The 19,666-nt window shown below is 41.1% G+C and overlaps 1 protein-coding gene and 1 long non-coding RNA gene across 4 annotated transcripts in view; one reads left to right on the plus strand and one right to left on the minus strand.

Annotated features, from left to right (window-relative positions):
* MROH8 (maestro heat like repeat family member 8) overlaps positions 1 to 14,069 on the plus strand; it is a 42,595-nt gene extending 28,526 nt beyond the window's left edge. Inside the window, 10 exon segments of the mRNA XM_016219326.2 lie at positions 597 to 734; positions 1,027 to 1,141; positions 1,472 to 1,612; positions 2,755 to 2,919; positions 3,847 to 4,002; positions 6,505 to 6,627; positions 8,301 to 8,400; positions 8,650 to 8,715; positions 11,860 to 12,031; positions 13,998 to 14,069. Of these exon segments, the coding sequence (XP_016074812.2) occupies positions 597 to 734; positions 1,027 to 1,141; positions 1,472 to 1,612; positions 2,755 to 2,919; positions 3,847 to 4,002; positions 6,505 to 6,627; positions 8,301 to 8,400; positions 8,650 to 8,715; positions 11,860 to 12,008 (1,153 nt within the window). The 3' untranslated portion in view covers positions 12,009 to 12,031; positions 13,998 to 14,069.
* The window catches only part of LOC107542115 (uncharacterized), a 28,553-nt gene extending 11,234 nt beyond the window's left edge, over positions 1 to 17,319 (minus strand). For 2 of the 3 annotated variants that reach the window (XR_015714803.1, XR_001603675.2), the window contains exons 1-2: positions 17,199 to 17,319; positions 2,617 to 2,947 (exon numbers count right to left, since the gene is read on the minus strand). This is a non-coding gene — a long non-coding RNA (uncharacterized LOC107542115). The remainder of the gene's footprint in view (positions 1 to 2,616; positions 2,948 to 17,198) is intronic. The other variant, XR_015714804.1, reaches the window with a different exon arrangement.
* Positions 17,320 to 19,666: the final 2,347 nt, after the last annotated feature.

Genomic DNA, 19,666 nt, shown 5'->3' on the forward strand with positions numbered 1-19,666 from the left:
AAGAGTCAGGAGAACTGAGTTGTAAGTCTCATTTATTTAACTAGCTGTGTACTCTGGGCAAATCTTTCTGTTGTCCTGTGCCTCAGTTTCCTTATCTGTAAATGAGGTTAGGCTCGGTTCTCTTACAGGGTCCTTTTAGTTTTAAGATTCTCTGATGTTATGTCCAGGATACTAGTTCAATAAGTAGTTTTAAAAAGTAATGGGGTAAATTTTATGGGGTATAAATAAATGGTATCTAAATAAAGCTTTTTTAAAAAGCAGTGGTTATCAGTTTAGCATCCCATATCATTTGTTTCACCATATATTTCTTTCTAAATCCCAGGGAAACAAAATCTAGTTAGATTTCTTTATGCCTATACTTTGTGTGAGGAGCCTTTCAAGTTCTTAGAGCATTCAAAGTCTTTCGGGAAATCTGGAAATCTGGGAGCAATGTTCTTAGAGCATTCAAAGTCTTTTGGGAAATCTGGAAAGGAGGGAATTACAGACCAGCAGCTATCAGTGCTTGGCCCTCCTCGGTGAGAGCAGGGTACTTGTGTGCTGGTAAGCTGGAGGGGCCTGGTCTACTTACTCACTGACACTGTTTTTGTTTGCTTTAGCTTTGCCATGCAGGCTACAAAGGCTCTCCTCCTCAGAACATTGTGCTTGCAGGAATTCAACATCATGGAAAAGAATGAAGGATGGACCCTCCTGGCAGGAAAAGATTGCCATCTTCAGGGAGTATCTCTCCTGGCCAAGTAAGGCTTCCTTGACATGCATACCTTTCTCTAGAGCAGCATTGTTTTAATGTATTTTCCCCCCCTTTTAGTTACCACAGCAACCAAGGTAACCTTTTAGATAACCCTCTCATCCATCACAAGGCTGGCAAATACCCATAATGCCAGGCATATTTTTCAGAGGTCCTGGCCCCCCATACCTTCCCGTGCACCTGAAGCTGGGCATACACTTCAGGGGACCCCAGCCCTGGGAAAAATGCTCTCTATTCAGGAACATTTCTAAGAGCTGTTCTGTCCATGTTCTGTTTTGCAGTGCATTGCTGAAAAGAAATTGCATCTTTGCACATAAGATCTTGTACTTGTTAGTCCCTCTTCTTAACCGAGGAAATGATAAACATAAACTGACATCTGCAGGCTTTTTTGTGGAGGTAAGACTCATTACTTAGAAGCTGGACTCAGGACGCCTATGAAGCAGCAGGACCTGCCTTCCTAGGCCTGTCTAACTTAGTGGCAGGCTGGGATCCGTTCAAACTTGGGACAGAAATAGTTTCAGATTCAAACCTATTGAAATTCTTCTTTCCACATATTCCTTACTCAGCATTCCTTAATTCCCCACAGTGTAAGATCACCCTCTAATATATGTGCTGTATAATAGAGGTTTTATAGGTATAATATTTTGGAGTTGGTGGGAAGGTGGCTCCTCTTATGAAAAAGGGGCTTAAAATTAACTTCTTTGACTGATTTCTGGGTTCTTTCAGCTTCTCCAGAGTCCAGTGGCTAGGAGACTGCCCAGCATATACTCTGTTGCCCGCTTGAAAGACTGGCTACATCATGGAAATAATCTCTTTAAAATTCTCGCCCTGAGGGGACTGCACTATCTTATCAGACACCAGAATTTGGTAGGAGGGGCCCCAGACCACCGACTCATAAGTCACAAATAAACATACCCCAGAAAGATACACAGGAAAACTGGTAACAGCTGAGGAGGAGAATTGGGTAGCCTAGGTACATGAGTGGGTGGGAGTACATACCTTTGCACCATTTGAAATGTATACCTGGGAAATATGCAAATATAAATTTTATAAAATAAAAAGGCCAACCCACACATATTCATACTTGAAACCTGCAGTTTGTGTAGGTTGCAAGTCCTTGTCATCACAACCTGGGCAACATTCGCATGTTCTTTTATGCCTTGTACCACGTTGCCTTATCACCTAAGACAGGAGTCACTGACATTCATGCTGAAAGCTCATTTTCCAGAGGCCAAACTAGACACTAAGCCAGGTCAGAAAATTAACCCTTGAGGCTTCCATGTTATCACTTCAGTTCTACTTCTTTTACTTCAAATATAGGGACTGGCAAAAGTAGGCTTACAGTTGAGAGTACACAAAACACAGAGTTAATAAAGCTATTGTAATAATCACAACCTGCACGTCTTTTTCCATACGAACAACTGTAACCCTACTTTTGCCTGCCCCTGTATATATCTGAGACAAATTCTGGTTGACTGGATACATGAATATTTGTGGCTTATTCTACTTACTTTTTACATGTATGTTTTAAACTTTAAAACCCTGAGACTGCTCCCTTTTGGGGGTTTCAGAAGAGCAGAATCCCAAGTGAGAATGGGAAGGACCCTGCCAATTTCTGCTTGAGTTCCTCCAGGGAATTGTTTAGCCTCTGTTTGAATACCTGTCATGCTGGGAAACTCGCTGTGACCTCAGCTAGCTTTTCCACTTTCTCTCACTATTAGCTGAGCCATTCCTTACATAAAGCCCAAGTCTGTATCGCTGGACCCTCACCTGGCCCCACTTCTGCCCTGAGAGGTGTCACAACAGCTCTGCTCCCTTCTCTACATGTCAGCCCTGCCAACACTAGGAGAGGGAAGCCATGCCTTGCTTACCTCTGTTCTTGACTAGCCTGTGCTACCAAAAATTCAGTCAGCACCGGGCACTGAGCAAAGGCGGGGAGCCCTACTTTGATACCAGATGCAGTGCTGTCGGGAGAGGTGGTGATGCGCTCGCTCCCTTTGGGCACATAGAGGGAAGACATCAGGAGCCTGTTGCCGTGCCTCTTGGACCGGTTGTGTGAAACAGACGAGAAGATTGTTTTGCTGGCCATCCAGATACTCCTGCTGCTCGTTAGGACGATGGATGTCTCCACACTGACTGCCATGATGAGGACGCTGTTCTCCTTATTTGGTGATGTAAGGCAATGAGAAAGGACAGCCTTTCCTAGGGGGAGGGCAATCGGCATAACAGCAAACAGAAGTTGGGATAATAATAAACACACTCTATTTTGTATAGTAGTTTTTATGTTCAGAGCATTTTCAAATCTCCTGTTAGGGCCCTTCCAGGTAACCCGTAATGTTGGTACGGTTGGTATTACTGCTTTTCACATTTTAAAAAATGCCTCTGAGACAGCCAGCCAGTGTGGCTCAGTGAACCAGGAGGTCACAGTTCAATTCCCGGTCAGGGCACATGCCCTGGTTGGGGGCTTGATCCCCAGTAGGGGCGTTGCAGGAGGCAGCCGACCAATGACTCTCTCATCACTGTTCTCTCTTCTTTCTGAAATCAATAAAAACATATTTTAAAAAATAAAAATAACACCCCCTCCAGACATAGAGACTCGCCAAGGTACTCCCCTACTTCATGGGATGGGGGAGGGGTTTCTATAAGAAAAGACATTATCCTTCCTTTCAAGTAACAATCAGGACTGGGTCAAAATGGACTGGGTCAAGACTATACACATGTCCCCATCCCAAGTCACAAAGATTTTTCAAAAAGAAATGCACGGAGTGCAATGAGCCACATCCTTCCTTGGAAGAGTCAAATATGCCAAAGATGGGATTCTGAATTTCAGCAAAACAGCCATGTGGATGTTTAATACCAGTATCAGGCACAGGGCGTGATGACTCCAGGTGGGACTGTCCCCATTTCTTACTTGTAAAGTGAGAGAACAGGGAGTACAAAGCAGTAGGTCTTGCTATCTCCACATTTGTTTTCTTGCCCTTGGCTACCTACAAGCTAAACAGCTTCATGTTGGGATGGGCATTTCAACCAGCCTGGAGTTCTTACAAGTTTAGCATGAACACTCTCAGTGAGTCGCTTCCCCTTGGATATTCCCTTCATAGGTGAGACCTGATGTTTGTTGTTTCTCCATGACCCTCTTTGGAGCCTCCATAAAGTCTGTGAAAGACACAGATAAGAAAGGTGTAGAGAGCCAAGTCCTCGACAGCTTGGTCCCACTACTTCTGTATTCCCAGGACGAAAATGATGCAGTAGCTGAGGTAATGCCTACTGTTGACTTTTTTTCTGGATTTTACTTCAAATCCAGAGCCAAATCTGCAAATAAGAGTTCATGTCTTTGAGGCAGGGATTTTGTGGTACATCTTTATTTCTCATTTCCTTCTAATTATCTTAAGTGAATTGTTTAAAAAATACTATCTCTGTAGCAAATTATAGCCCTTTGTGGGTAAGAACGAATGTGTTATACCTTTTTGTAACCCAATCCCAACATTCAGCCCAGCACAGAGTCTAAGCTACAGTGTCCAATTCAACAAACTTTTTTTTAAAGATTTTAAAAAATTGATTTTAGAGACAGGAAAGGAAGGAGGGAGGGAGGGAGAAAGAGAAACATTGATGAGGGTCCCCCTCCCCCTGCACGTGCCCCAACCAGGACTTGAACCCGGTTTGGTGCATCAGACGAGGCTCCAACCAACTGAGCCACACTGGCCAGGGCAACAAACTTTTAATTGACGACAATGATAATATTCTTTTTCTTCTTTCATTCAAGAACTGCCTCTCAGCCTTGAGACAAAGACTTGCATTGAGGTTAAGTGAGAAACAGGAGCTTCTCTGACAATCTGGAGAAGCGTTTGCTCTCCTTAACCTTCTCGGAGGTTCTGCCATAAGAGTTGTGAGTAGGATGTCCTCATGTTTAGTACTTACTGTCCCACGTCTCCGAAGCCCATTCCAAGATGCTAACTATAAGCACAGCTACAGCAAACCAGAGAAGTAGGTTTAGCCTTCAAGGATTCTGGAAAAATGCGGGAGCTCTCACCTACTTGTGCTCCTTACAGAGTGAGATCAGGCTCAAAAACAGGATTTAAGGTCATGGTAGACCTTAGCATCTTGTTCCATGGAAACTTTTATGGCCTTGTAGCCATAAATAGGAAATATTTCAGACCCCAATAAAGTATAAAGCAGAGCTTCCCAACTGAGTGATGGGAAAGTATGCCATGTAGGGGTTACAGATATATGAAGGTATTGATCCTCCAACCCCACCCAGCCTTTGACCATCAGGCAAGGCCTGGAGCAGTGGACGCTCTGGGCTCATTTTCCTTCAAACCATGAGCAACCTCTAGTCACCTCCTCAAGGCTCCCCAGTGGGTTGGCCTAAGCAGAGAGGAGGGTCCAACACTAAACAGGTTAGGAATCACTGATACACAAAACATAATAAGCACCCATACATCTACCACCCAGCTAAGAAATTAATCAAGCACCTATTCCCAACTGAATTCCCGTAAAAACTATCATCCTGAATTTTACTTTTATCATTTCTGTGGTACTTTTCATGCTTTAAAACCTTATATATAAAAATATTTTATGTGTTTGTATCATTTATATATCAGCAACTTTTTGTTTAACGTTATACTTACAAGATCCATCTGTTGTATAGCTCTACTTCATTAATTTTCACTGCTGTGTAGAATTTCACCATGTGAGTATCCTACAACTTATCCCACACTCCTATTCCTAGACATTCAGATTTTCAATTTTTCATTACTACTTTGCTGCAATGAGCATTCTTGTACATACTTCCTTATGTACATGTGTGAGTTTCTTGAGGGCATATACCCAGTAGAATATCTGGATATCGTTAACTTTACCAGATCTTTATAAACTGCTAAACAAAGTAGGTGAACTACTTTGTATTCCCATCAGTCCCCAAAGGAATTTCCATGGCCCAAGTATCTAGTGGCCCCAAAATACTTGCTTGGAGTCATCAGAAGTGTTCTATGGTGCATGGGAGGCACTCTGAGTGCAGTGCACAAGGAAGAGGTCCACTCGCTCAAGTCTGCTCAAGTACCTGGACCAGGAAAGGATCAATACGCTCCAGAGTTCCTTCTAAGCCAGAGATCCCACAAGGACTATGAGGAACTACACCTTCCTGTGTAGAGTGACAGAAAAATGACACAGGAGCAACAAGTGGGCGTAGGAACCCTCTCTCTGGAGCACGGGGTAGTGGGAACTACCGAATCTCTGGTCTGGGATTTACACCTGGTAGCTCTCACTTTTACCCTAGACCAGTGGTTTCTACATGCTCCCAAGAACCCACAGGTTTTATGGATCCCCTTTAGAGGGACTGTGAGGAAGTTGAGGGAGGGCAGGACTCCAGTTCCTTTCTACCCCTCTCGCTTCAACCAGGATAATTCTGAGTTTATCAGCTTTTCACATTGGACTTCAGTGTCAGTGTTATTTGAAGAAGTGTTACCTGAGGTAAAAAATGTTTGAGCCCTGGACAGTGTGGCTCAGTTGGTTGAGTGTCGTCCAGTGCACTGAAGGGTTGCTGGTTTGATTCTCGGTCAGGGCACATGCCCAGGTTTCTGGCTCAATCCTGGGTCAGGGTGTGTGCAGGAGGCAGCCAATCTAAGTCTCTCTCACATCAATGTATGTTTTTTCTCTCTATCTCTCCCTCTCCTTTTCTCTCTCTAAAATAAAAACATAAAACTAAATGAAACTGCATTAAAAAATTTGAAAATACTGATTTGTGATAACCCTTTTCACAGGAGAGCAGGCGAGTCCTAACTACATGCGCCCAATTCCTGAAGTGGAAGCTGCCCCAACGAGTGTACTGCAAAGATCCCTGGTACATCAACCCTAGAGAAGTTGAAACAATCTGCAAATTCTTAGTATGTGAGAAGTAATGGTTTTGTTAACTCTTTAATATACTGACTTTTTTTTCAGATGTAATTTTAAATCAGAAGTTGATATCTATGAACTTTTTTGTACTGTGAATCTACAGTTTCCTCCCAACTGAGTCACAAATACACTATTACCACCCTCCCTCACAGAGAAGACTGGTGAATTCTTGGGACCCCCACTATTCTGGGTCAGGCTACAGAGTCAAGCTGATAGTACATGCTCAAATAACTACTTGCGGAGTGAACTGAAAGGGAGTTGTGCATTGCCGTTACAGCGATCTCTAATCCTGTCCTTGGATATAGTGGATGGTTTTACCATCCATCAGAGCATGTTCAGGGAGCCCCAAGCAAGGGCTGCCATACTGTTGCTGCCCATGCAGCATGATGACAGCGTGCCACTGGCTCTGCGAGGACCCTGCCGGCATCCTTTCTCCCCACAAACTTGACAAAGGGCGCAGTAGCCAATCTTAGGGGTAAGCTTGAGCCAGATCAGCCTCAGGCCATCCTTTTTTTTTTAGACGGCTGATTCTAGAACCACTGGGATCCTAATGAAGACCCTAGGACTTGCCCTGGCCAGGTGGCGTGGTTGGTTGGAGCATTGTCCTATGCACCAAAAGGTTGTGGGTTCGATTCCCGGTCAGGGCATATACCTAGGTGGCGGGTTCAATCCCTGGCTGGGGCACATAAGGGAGACAACCAATTGATGTTTCGCGCATCAATGTTCCTTTCTTTCTCCCTCTAAAAAACCAAACCAGCCAAACAAAAAACACTAAAAAAACCATATCCTAGGGTGAAGATTTTTTTAAAAAGACCCTAGGACTGACTATTCCCAGAGATCTTCCATATGTGCAGCCTGTTGAGGTCCAGTCTCCTCTCATCAGACTTACAGAGCTAGTGAGCCCCACAGTACCCTTGTGTCAGGCTTTCCTCTGGGGATTATCTCTCTGACCTGCAGCCAAACTTATAAGTGATGCACTGATGACAGTATTTACAGCAGGAAATTCAGTGTTCTCAGTGGATAAGACTATAGATTATCCATGTTGAATCAGAAGTCTTATGAGAACCAATTCCTGTTCTCCTCCTGTCCCCAAGGTACCTATCCTTGTAAGAGATCCACTGAGAGGTGAACTCACTCATCCAATAAGCGTAACACATTCAATGTGCAACAAACTGTGGAGAACCCAGAAACGTGCCAAGAATTAAAACTTCCTATGGGAAGCTTGCAAGCTAGTAAACGAGATAAAACCTCTGTGCAATATTAAATAGAAACTCAAGGTGGAAAATATGTGCCAAGAGAGGAGAATCTGCAAAATGCTCAGAGCAAGGTTAGGTCAGGAAGGCTGGAGCTGCCAGGGAAGAGCTCACAGGGAGGCAAACTCAAGGCGGAGCTTAGAGAAGGGAAAAGTCTCAGGTGCAGGGAAATGAAGATGGATTTAGAAGCGTTACAGGCACAACATGCAGCATGAGTGGGTGTGAGCAAGGTGTATTCAGAGGATTGAACTCTGTGTCGGGGATTGTTGTGCATAATATTCGTTGAGCAACTGTAGTTATTTCAAGTATATATGTATATATGACCTTGTCCCTGACTCTGGAAACTACAGTGAGGCTCATAAAAACAGTGCTACTTCACTCCTTTATACTCTTACTTTTTCCCCACTTAGGGAAAAAAATGCAAGGGGAAAGTTAACATCCTAGCCCAAACACTGATGTTCTCCAAGAATGCAAAACTTCCTATCAGAAGAGCAGCAGTCTTGTTTGTAGGTACAAAGAAAATCCTTTCATTTCTAGTCACTTCTATCCTGAACTTTCCCAAATTGTGTTGTTGAATATCCCCACTCTCTATGAGGGTGACCTTGAAAAGTACTTCTATGGAGAAAGGGGCTATGTCATCTATAGGTAATTATCAAGTACTTGTAAATCAGTTTAGAATCTAATTATCAAAGACCAGTTCTGTCAGCTGCTTAGAGACAAAGTCCGATTACAGACTCACTGACTTTATTCTGCATTTAGGGCTATTTTCAAAGTACTTGGACCACAACGAGCTCAGGATGACGGGTACTAAGTGGATAGAGGATGGTAAGTGATAGCATGCTTGGGTTTGGGGTGCCCCCTCTTTTGGAAGCTATCTGTGGCAGTCACTGGGCAGGCACTGTGGCAGAGCTGAGACTGAGAACCAGAAAGCCTGACTTTTGTGGTAAGTGGAAGCCCTTGGAGACTTCAGCTGAATGACAGTCTTGTCCCAGTCCAATTCCCTCTTTAGAAAAGAACATGACCCTATTTGTCTGGCAACCAGCTTTGATGAATTGTCTCAGGGACAGTTCCTGAACTTTTTCAGGAAATAGGACATTACCTAATAATACTATCTTTGTAAGTTATGATGACACCTCACAAGTACCACACAGATGACTGCAGCACTATTTTCTATAAGTGGTTGTCCTGTAAGGTGGTAGGACTTGTTAATGAAGATGCTTATAGTCATATAAGACAACCATCATGCAAATGGTTTTTTGAATTGTTAGTAAGTGAAAACTTTCCATAATTGTACAGCTTTGAGGATTTAACACTCAAAGAATTATTTATTCCTACTTAAGAAGTAGACCTATAATTTAAAAATGCCATTGCTAACTCTCACAATCCAAAAGCATATACTTTGAGAACCAAATTAAAATCCTGGATAATTCACTGCTTTTAAAGTAAAAATATAGAACTGGTAAGATAGCCAAAAGCTAAAGCTTATTTAGGAAAATCATGCCACTTTTCTCTAAGGTCTCCTTCCCCACAGATATCAGAAGCAAAAAAATACGAAGGTCATGTAGATTATTTTATTCTATGAGGTAAGATTCTACATGGTTGATTCTACTCAATTAAAAGCAAATTATTTTATTATTATTATTATTTTTTTTAATCCTCACCTGAGGATATGTTTTCCATTGCTTTTGAGAGAGAGTGGGAGGGAGAAAGAGAGAGAAACATCGATTGGTTGCCTCCCGCACTCACCCCTACTAGGGTGAGGGATCAAGCCTGCAGCCGAGGTACGTGCCCTTGGCTGGAATCAAACCCAGGACCCTTCAGTCCACGGGCTGACGCTCTAACCACTGAGCCATACTGGCTAGGGCAAAAACACTATTTTCTAATATAAAACATTGAGGAATCAAAGTTCCTTTTCTAAAGTTGTATATATAGAAAATCTAGAATATGTATATAAATTATATACATATGAAAATGAACCATATAAATTGCCATTTTGTAGAGCAAAAACAGTCAAATATCAGCAGTCTTATGTGGTTCAACCCAATGGAATAACGTCACACTATTCCCTCCCTAACAGTGGCAATCTGTTCTGGAAACAGGGTAGAACACCCTAGCACTCTTTTTGAACATGCTTATGTCCTTTACCACAGGCAATTTTAAGCAAATTTAAACAAAAATATAAAAAATTAAAATATCAATTTAAATTAATTTCATGACAAAAGTTTCAAGTCCTCTGAATTCCAAAATTGATGCCTGTTCCCTCATGTATTCTGTGGAACGGAACGCGTAGACAGATCTTAAGGCAGGAACCGAAAGAAACTAAAAGCTAGTCAAGTGGTCCATTTTGGAAATAAACACGATGAATTTAAAGGCTAAAATGCTACTTAAAAAATAAAAAACTCCTGATTATGAAGAAGTCCTGAGCATTTTTGAGACCTTAGAGAATTAGAAATTGGCTGGGTAGCTCAGCTGGTTAGAGCATTGTCCTGATAGGCCACGGTTGTGGGTTCAATCCCTGGTCAGGACACGTACAAGAATCGACCAGTGATGCATAGATAAGTGGAGCAACACATTGGTGTTTCTCGCTTGCTCTCTCTCCCCCTTCCTCTCTCTAAAATCAAATATTTTTTAAAAAGAATAGAGCCTTTTCTAATATGGTACATAGATCCATAAAGTAAAAGAATGATAGATTCATCTACGTAAAAATTTTAAAAACCAACTTTCAAACAAAAAGTAAAAGGTATAGGGGGATGAATAGTGATGAAAACAAATTAAAAATGTTTAGAAAGTGACAGACAAAACTAAGAAATAAACAATTATATGGGGGGATATATTTGCCATATGATAAAGGGTTAATATCCTTAAAACAATACTTTCTCAAAAGCAAAGTGGCAATCAATATGAATAAGCAATTCATATAAGCAAATGGCCAACAAATGTATTAAAAATATTCAATATTACTAGTTATCAAAGTTTATAAAACAAAACGATGAGATACCGGTATGTGTTTTACTATCAAAATGGCAAAGATTATTGCCCTGGCCAGTGTTGCTCAGTGGTTAGAGTGCTGGCCCATGCACCTAAGGGTCTCAGGTTCGATTCCCAGTCAAGGGCAAGTACCTGGGTTGTAGGTTCACTCCCCATCCCCCTGTGATTGAGGTGTCTGCGGGGGGCAACCAGTCGATGTGTCTGTCTCACATCAATGTTTCTTTCTGTCTCTCTTTCCTCCTTCTTTCCTCCCTCCTTCCCTTCCACTCTCTCTGAAAAGCAATGGAAAAATATCCTTTGGTGAGGATTAACAACAACAACAAAAAGGCAAAGATTATTAATTAATACTTAACACTGGTGAGTAAAGAGAAAACTGACATCATACACTGTGCTGGTATGAGCATAATTTGATACAATTTTTTTATAGGGAAGTTTGATAATATGTATCAAACCCTTTAAATAAAAACATATGTTCACTTATAAATCCCATGTCTAGGAATTTAATGTATGAAATTAGCAGAAATCATTATAGGAATGTTCATTTCAGTTTACTTAAAATAGCAAAAATGGGAAACATCCAAAATTAGAAACAAGGAAATTACAGCATATTCATACTGTACGAACGTATGTAGCTGTGAGCAATGTAGGAAAAGGGAATAAATGATTCAAGAGGAACCTCTAGGACCAACACAGCAACTTAGAAATTAACAGTATTATACAAAACTTAACAGGTCCAGATAATCTGACTTTACGTAGACTACTTGGCAGTGTGATTAGTGTAAAGGAGAAAATATTTGGCAACTCAGAAATGAGTGAGTTTTGTAGGTCAAAACTGGAATTGATCTACAGACTTTCAGATAGAGGCTTGGAAAATGTTAGCCCTTCATCTCGGCTGCTGTAGGCACGTGGGCTGTTTGGTGTCTGAACCAGTGATCATTTCCCATGGTCTTCACCTCCCGCCTGGGTTTTCTTGCCACTTAGATCTGAGACAACTGCTGCATGACCCTGAGCCCTCTCTGCACATCATCGCCTCCCAAACCTTGCTACAAATCCAGAAGGTGGGGGCTGAACCAGATCCTGAGCAGACAGTTTGCAGGTTGAGGAAGCTCATGGGTTGTCTTCCTACCTAGAAACGCAAGGCAAGCAACATCAGGTAAAAACTAATCCTTTCAGAAACCGCAGAAGCAACTAGTGCTCCATTTTTTCCCTCAGACTTAAATGCCAGCATGAAGCTACCTCCACCCATTTAATTACCTCAGAACATACTTTTTGCTGTCAAAACCTTTAAGGAATTAGAATATGTAAGAGAGAACAGCTCTTGGTTTGGCAGGTAGAGTGAAAAGGTACTGAGTTTTTGAGGCATGCCAGAGCATCCACAAAGTCCCAGTTTGATAAACGTGTAGGAGAGCTTTCAAAGAGATCCTAAATAAATGTTAATGTTGCAATGTGTGTATTATTGGCTCCTTTGTGAAGGCTCAGTCTACTTGTCAACAATCTAAGAACAACAGCCAGTTCTTATAGTTTGATATTGATGTATTTTTATAAAATTCCTACGTCTTTTCTTCCTTTCTTTTTCCTTCAAAAACCTTCAAGCAAGAAACTTCTGAAGCAGTGTAACGCTAAATCTATCCCAATATACATGAAGTTTCCACTCCTTACTTCCCCGTTTTCATTTTTCTGATTCCCTCTCCTACAACTGCTGTCAGACCCTATTATTTGTTGGGCACCCACTGTCTGCTTTAAGCAAAGGAGAAGCTTTTCTTACAAGCAGAAATTTTCTGAGAAAGAGATTAATCTGTACTTATCAATCCTTCGATGAGCTGCATGTAGAAATGGTCATTATTGCTCTAATTCCATCTCTTGTTTGGTTGTGGAACATAAGCAGAGAGCCAGAGCTGAACTATCCAGGGCAATGGAGAGGCCTCATAGTGTGAGAGAAGAGAAAGGAAAGGAGGTAACTAGCATATGAAGAACAGACACATCCAGTGGCGAATTGCATTAAGTTTTTGTTGTATATTGAGCAACATGAATCTTTACCGCCCTATCTCCCCCACCTTTCACCTCCATCCCTCTGCCATGACACTGTTAGGAACAAATTTCTCCATGATTCATGGTGAGTTACATGTTTTGAGGGATGTGATGGCATAACAAGTGTGGCTTCAAGAGGATCCCTGCTCAAGAGAGGTCTTCATGTTTGGGACTAGCAGGCAGGAGCTGAGCTAAAATGCAGGCCCCAGCTGTCTGGTGAACTAAATCTTCACCTTGAGCTAAACTTCAGCGCAGCAAGCCCATTGGACTTACATGTACCCCACACTGCTTCCTGCTTGGTCCCACAGCATGCACCCAACTCCACTCCATGCAACTCCACTATCCATTTTGAGGATTATTGAATAAAAACGACTAAGGCTTATTGAATATTGGCAATGAGCCAGACTCTAAATATATTATGATTAACTCTTTTAACCCTCATAACCACTCCATGTATTATCTCCATTTTGCAGAAGGAGAAACTAAGGAACAGGACATGAAAGGGACTTGCTCAAGCTTACACAACTAGTAAATGCTAAACTCAAGTAGTCTGGCTCCAAAGCCCTTGATTGGTCTGCTCTGCTCCTCTACAATCTCGTCTTTCCCTCTAATGTGACTAAATGTAGATTTATTCTACAATTAATCTCAGTTGCTGGACTCGTGACCCAAACTCATACTCAAATAATGTTGTAAGTTATTATTGAATCTCAAATAATAAATACAAAGTTTAAACACATCTTATATAAAAGTTAGTGTACCTCATTTTGTTTTTTAACGGGATAGGATGCACATCCTACACTGAGGAGAGAAGAGTTAAGAGCAAAAGTGGTGGTTATTCTTGAGGAATACTTCTGAGTCCTTGGTTTCATCTCATGAACTACCTCTGTCTCACAGCAGAAAAACAGACATTTAGGTTTAAGATGCTGTTTAAACCTCCAGTGACAAGAGGTTGAATGAGCCCTTTCTCTCTGCTCATATTTAACCCCTTTCCCTTCAGGCAGATTTTTATTTTCTGAGAAATATCACCAACAGGAAGGAACAAGCACAAAAATGCTTATCTTATTTATGTTTTATTGTTTTAAATTTCACAGAGAGAAGCCTCCACTAAGAGACAGAGGAATGCCCTTTGCTGAACTGCCTCAGCAGTTTGGGACGAGCTGAAGCAGCACTTGATGGTGATTACAATACCAAGTTCATTTATTCCAGATATCTCCATTATTTTTATACAAGGCTCTCCTCAGAGATAGGTTTATGTTTTTATGGAATTTTTTAAATGTATAAAACAAAAGTTTCTGGACATTTAATTTTGTTGTAATATGTTGAAATAGAAGTTCAATATAATTGAATATTATTTTGGCTTTATTTTTATTATATAGTATTAAAATCTATTATTCATTTACCCATTACTTGCCCAGCTGTCTTTATTATTTTAGATTTTCACTTTTTAAAATTGCTTTTCCTCCTTATACCGAGATACCTATTTTATAAGAAATTCATTTTTTCTCTTATTGGAAGATTAAACTACCGTGTAAATAAAAGATGGGAATGGGTGAGGGGAGAATCTCTCAGGCATCAGCCCTGGCAAATAAAACAGTACTAGGTACAATTATAAAATAGGCCAAATCTCCCTGTCCCTTCCAGCTTCCCCTCCTTCCAAGTTCTAGATTCCATGCTCCTTTTTCTCTCTTTCCCTCTTAGGAAAGGATCTGGTGAAATCACTGTTAGTGTGAGTGATTAATAACGCAAGACTTAATGAGGTTAACTCTTCCAGAGATTTTTGCTTTTTAACAAAGTACAGTCTTAAGTCAAAGGCATGAACCTCTGAGATCTTTTAGGCATTACTCAGCAGGATGGAGGAAGGAGGTATTTGGAGATGGACTTAGAGGTGATAGTGGGAAATAGAGATTTTCCTGTCATCCCTGAAATCATATAAGCAGCTGCTTTCCCTACCTCTGCCCAAACCCTCCTTAGAACTCAGCAGAGTGAAAGGATTAGAAAGAATAATTAACAATTGCCTTCTGTTATGCAAAACACAAAGGGAAGCAATGGATTCTATCGTTCTTGAAAAATGGAGATGACTGCCCAGCACATAGGATGGCTTCCATTATTTAAATACCGAGTGCCAATTACTGAATGATTCAGTTATGTCTTCTATACTTTCTCTCACCCTAGAGTTTATCGTCCGATGTCCAAGGAAGACAGCACTGGTTTTAAATGGTTCCTGTGGATACTAATAATTATCCATCAGGACTCACATAACGGAAGCTGCCCCAGTGGCCCAACCCACATCACAAATCTCAAGTCAGCCTGCACTTACGGAAACACCTGTCAAGAAAACCTAACATACACCGGTCACAATCCTCCAACTCAGCTTTAGCCAGCTTACCTTACCCTAGAAAATAGGACCTGCTAGCCTTACAAGCAAATCCCTGACCTCCTAGCCAGGAACTGTGCTAGGTAATTAGGAAACATCAAGAAATAAAACAGAACAAGCCCTGGCTGGTCAGTTCAGTTGGTTGGAGCATCATCCTAATTCAAAAAGGTTCCAGGTGTGACCCCTGGTCAGGTCACACAGAAGGAGGAACCAATGAATGCATAAATAAATGTTTTTCTCTCTCTCTAAAAGTCAATCAATAAAAAAATTTTTGTAAAAGAAAACAGACAAAAAGATAAAACAAAAACAAACAAAAGGTTTTTTTTAAATTTAAAAAACCAAAGAAAAAATTTTAAAAAGTAGAAAAGTAAACTACAAAAACTGGAACAACAAATTGATGTTTCTCTCTCTTCTTTCCTCTCTCTCTAAAATCAGTTTTAAAAAATGCTGTTGCTATTCTGAAATATCTTCTTGCGACCAAACAGTGCCCTGGGCATAGATTTTTGACAGATAAAGACCTTAGAATTAACAGTTTTAAGTTAATTGATGTTTCCTGTTCTTTATCCAAAGTCTAAAGGAGATCCAAAAGTCATTTAATTGCCCTTGTGCGTAGGGCTGGTACTCCTTTCCCTGTGGGGACCCAGCTCAGGGACCACCACTTTTTTCCTTTGAGGAACAGGAACAGTAAGAATGATGAGGTCAGGACTTGCCCCTCCCCTACAACTATAGACATCTTTTTTTTTGACAATGATTAGGTGAGTAGTTTTTTCCTAAGAGGGCACATGCTGATCAAACACTTGCTTGAGAGGCATAGCAAAGTCAGACGACAAAAAAATTTTTTGAAAAAATTTCAAAATGAAATAGCCATTTTGAGAAAAATAATCAAAACTTTGTTGTATTTTCTTACATTTATTTTGTAGTTTAGAATTGTTTATATTTTGAATGATAGCTGGGAGAGTGTACATATAATCTTTTAGTCTTGGAGCTTCTAAAGGTCTTAATCAGGCTTTGGACACATGCTCTGGGGAACTCTGAAATATTAAACCGTAACAGGGAGGCTAATCATAGAGGCTATCACACAATGGGATCAGAATAGAAACAACCTTCATGATGTATGTGGATCAGAAATGAAGGCAGAGTAAATCTATTTCACTACTCATACTTCATTTTCTATTCAAAAAAACTCAATTTAGAGTTAAATGGACATGCCACTGGATATCAAGAAAAAAGTAAAAACAACACAAATCCTGATAAAAAGTAGGGTGGGCATGTGGATAAAAGGGATTTTTTAAAAAAGCATGCAGATGAGGCTTGGTCTGACGGATGTGTCTTCAATGCTAAGCTGCCTACATTTGATTCAAATGGTAACAGTGAACCCGTGAAGTACTGAGAAAGTGACATGATATAAATGCTGCTTGATATAAAAACTAGACTAGAAACTTAATGTAAAATGGATTGAGAAAGAAAAATATAAAATGTTGAGACAAATAGAAACCCGGTGGGGGAGGAATCCACAACCTTTAGTGATTAGGTGTAGGGGATAAAGGGGCAGGCAAGTCAGTGACAACAAAGGACAGCAATGGGCTTGTGTTTTTTGGTGAGTATGGCTGTACTGTTTATTGAAAACCAATGACAGTTTAGTTACCGTCCAAAACAGGAGTGGAAAAAAGGTACTGCTTAAATCTGCTTTATTTCATAAGGGATATAAGGGAGCTGAAGAGTATCTCCCTTTTATCTTGGCATCATTTCCAAGGTCTATATTTCCTAATAATTCAACTTAGGACAGTCTGAGAATTACAACATAGCAAAAAGAAATCACAGAAGCAAGTGATTAATTGGATGTAAAGAGTGACAGATCAGGTGAATCAAGAGATAGGAGATGAAATGGAAGGCTTTACATAGATAGGATATGACTTACTGAAAGTCCAAGTCCAGCCCTGAAAAGGAGAAAAAAAATGAATACTGTTCCTCAGTTTTTGTTTGGTGGATGACCTTCATGAGGTGTTTCTTTTCTTCTTGGATCACTTTCAAGCCAGCAATGCCCCAAGTCTAGATGATCTGAAAGTCACAGCAAAGGAAGAATGAGTATCTTGCACAGAGCAGGCATTCAGGAAACACTTATGGAATGAAGAAATGAAGGGTTTCCAAGAGTCAGTGTGCATAAATTGGGAAAAGAATCAGGAGGATCGGGTCTAGTAGTAAAGAAAAAATGGGCTATTGTACATATACTGCAACTCACTGCAAACTGAACTGCTAAAAAGATGAAAAATGAAGCAATCAATCTCTGGTTTTGTTTGGTTTATAATTTCTGAGAGCTGTTAACTGTTACCTTGGTTTTTTTAAGGCCAGAATTACTCTCTACAGTTCAGATCTCGGTGGCGGGGGGTGGGGGGTGGGGTGTTTGTTAGATACTGCAAAGGCAAAAAACTTGAGGCCTCTCAGCTCTTGTTATCTTGTCCAGGACCAGCTATGAAAGCCAGAATCCCATGAGAAAGATATACCTTTATTCCATTTTTCCTCAAAAAATTCCAACTACAATGTCTGCATTTGACAGACCCAGTGATGTTTCTCAACAATGGTTCCAAACCTTTACTACTTTACTGTAAGTTGCTCCATTTTCCACTCAGTAGAACACCTGGCAGGTCTGCTGAATCCAGATCACCTTCCAGACAGGAGCTATGAAGAGGAAGGCCAGGCTCTGGATTCCAGGCTTGCCCACCTTTTCCAGGGCCTGGCCACATCAATGATCTCTCACTCTCTCTTTTTATCTTCAGTCTCTCTCTGCCCGTTTCTGTCCATGATTACTCATATGCTTGTGTTTCCCCTATCATAGAAAATATCTTTTCTTTTGCTTCTTCTCCACAAAACTTTTTAAAGAGAAGTTTTTACTTCTTATCTCAACTTTCTGACCTTCCATTAGCCACTTGGCCATAGTAATATGGCCTCCATTCCCACTGAGCTAAAGAAAACTGCTCTGGCAAAGGTCACTAAATATATGAGTGCACTCTCTTGGGAGCATGCCTGTACTTTTCCCTTTCCCCCCTTTTCTCCCCCCAGGCACGTTACCTTTGCCTTTCTCTCTAAGCTCCAAGGGCCCTTCTTTTGCCTCTGTAACGTGTTTCCTGAGCCTACACAGCCCAACTGGCTCACTTAAAAAACACACACACACACACAAAAAAAACCCAAAAAATATATGAATGCTAATATATGAAGTCTTTAAATTCTTCATCCTATTTGAATTTTCTGCAGTGTTGGACTCTGTGGAATACTTCTTTCCTGAGATACCTGCTCTTTGTTTTTATACCTCTCTGGCCAGTTTTTTCATTCACTCCTCAAATTCTGACCATCCCTGAAGTGATGGGTTTCCTAAAGTCTCTTCTCATACCAACACACTCCCTGATATGAATCTCCTCCTTTAGATTCAGGTTCTGCATGAATATTCTCAAATCCTCATGTCCTGGCTGTGTCCCCATTCCTGGAGCTCTCTCTCTTTGTGTTTTTAATTTTAAAACCGAACTTTATTTAAACTTTTGGGTTTTGAAGGCTAATAAATAATACACAATCCACTTTCTCTCAGACTAAATGTCAGAGGTCAGAGTTATGGGCTCTGTTCCAAGGCCTGGGAAGAGTCCTGCCTGCTGATCTGACACATACGTGGGGGCTCCTCTCCGGAGCCAGAAAGCACTAAGTCTCTTACAGCAAGCGATGGAGCTCTCTCTTAAAAAGGCAGTTTTATTAGAAAACAAATGAGCCACTACGAGATGACTTTCATCCATCTCACTTCCACTAATCCTGACATTTCTTTGCTGACAGGAAAGGGAGTTAGGAGGGCTGATAAGCCATGTTACAGACCCCTTGGCACTGGAGATAGACTGCCCATAAACAATCCTCTAAGTAAAAACTCATGGGAGGAGAGTTTCTGTGCAGACACTATGTGATGAGATGATCCTGAAGTCAGCTGCAGGAGCAGCTTCTAGAAGGAAGCCGAGTTGGAAGTATCACGTGGGGAATTCAGTTTGAGCTTTTTGGGGGGAGTTTGAGTTTTTACTCATTTAAGACCCAGCTCGCACCCAAGTCCCAAAGGGCCACCTTCCAAGGTCCGCTAGCTTCCTCTTTAAACTTCTGCAAGCATCCCAAACACAACAGTGAGAGAACTGCTCTGATCCCTCTGCCTATACTCCCATTCTAGTTCACAGCATCACCTTTCACCTTTTTTGGCCCAGATGGAAACCTATGTTATTGGGGACTCCTCCCTCTTCAGAAGTGCCCCCTTCAGTTCTAGGCCAGAGAACTTTCTCAGGATGACTCAGCCAGCCCCCTACCAACTCCCTCCCTTTAGTCTCTACCTCATCCAACCCGTGTGTTACAACGTAGCCAGAGAAACCT

This window comes from Miniopterus natalensis, chromosome 7 (genome assembly GCF_054644295.1).
Source record: "Miniopterus natalensis isolate mMinNat1 chromosome 7, mMinNat1.hap1, whole genome shotgun sequence".
Lineage (NCBI taxonomy): Eukaryota > Metazoa > Chordata > Mammalia > Chiroptera > Miniopteridae > Miniopterus > Miniopterus natalensis.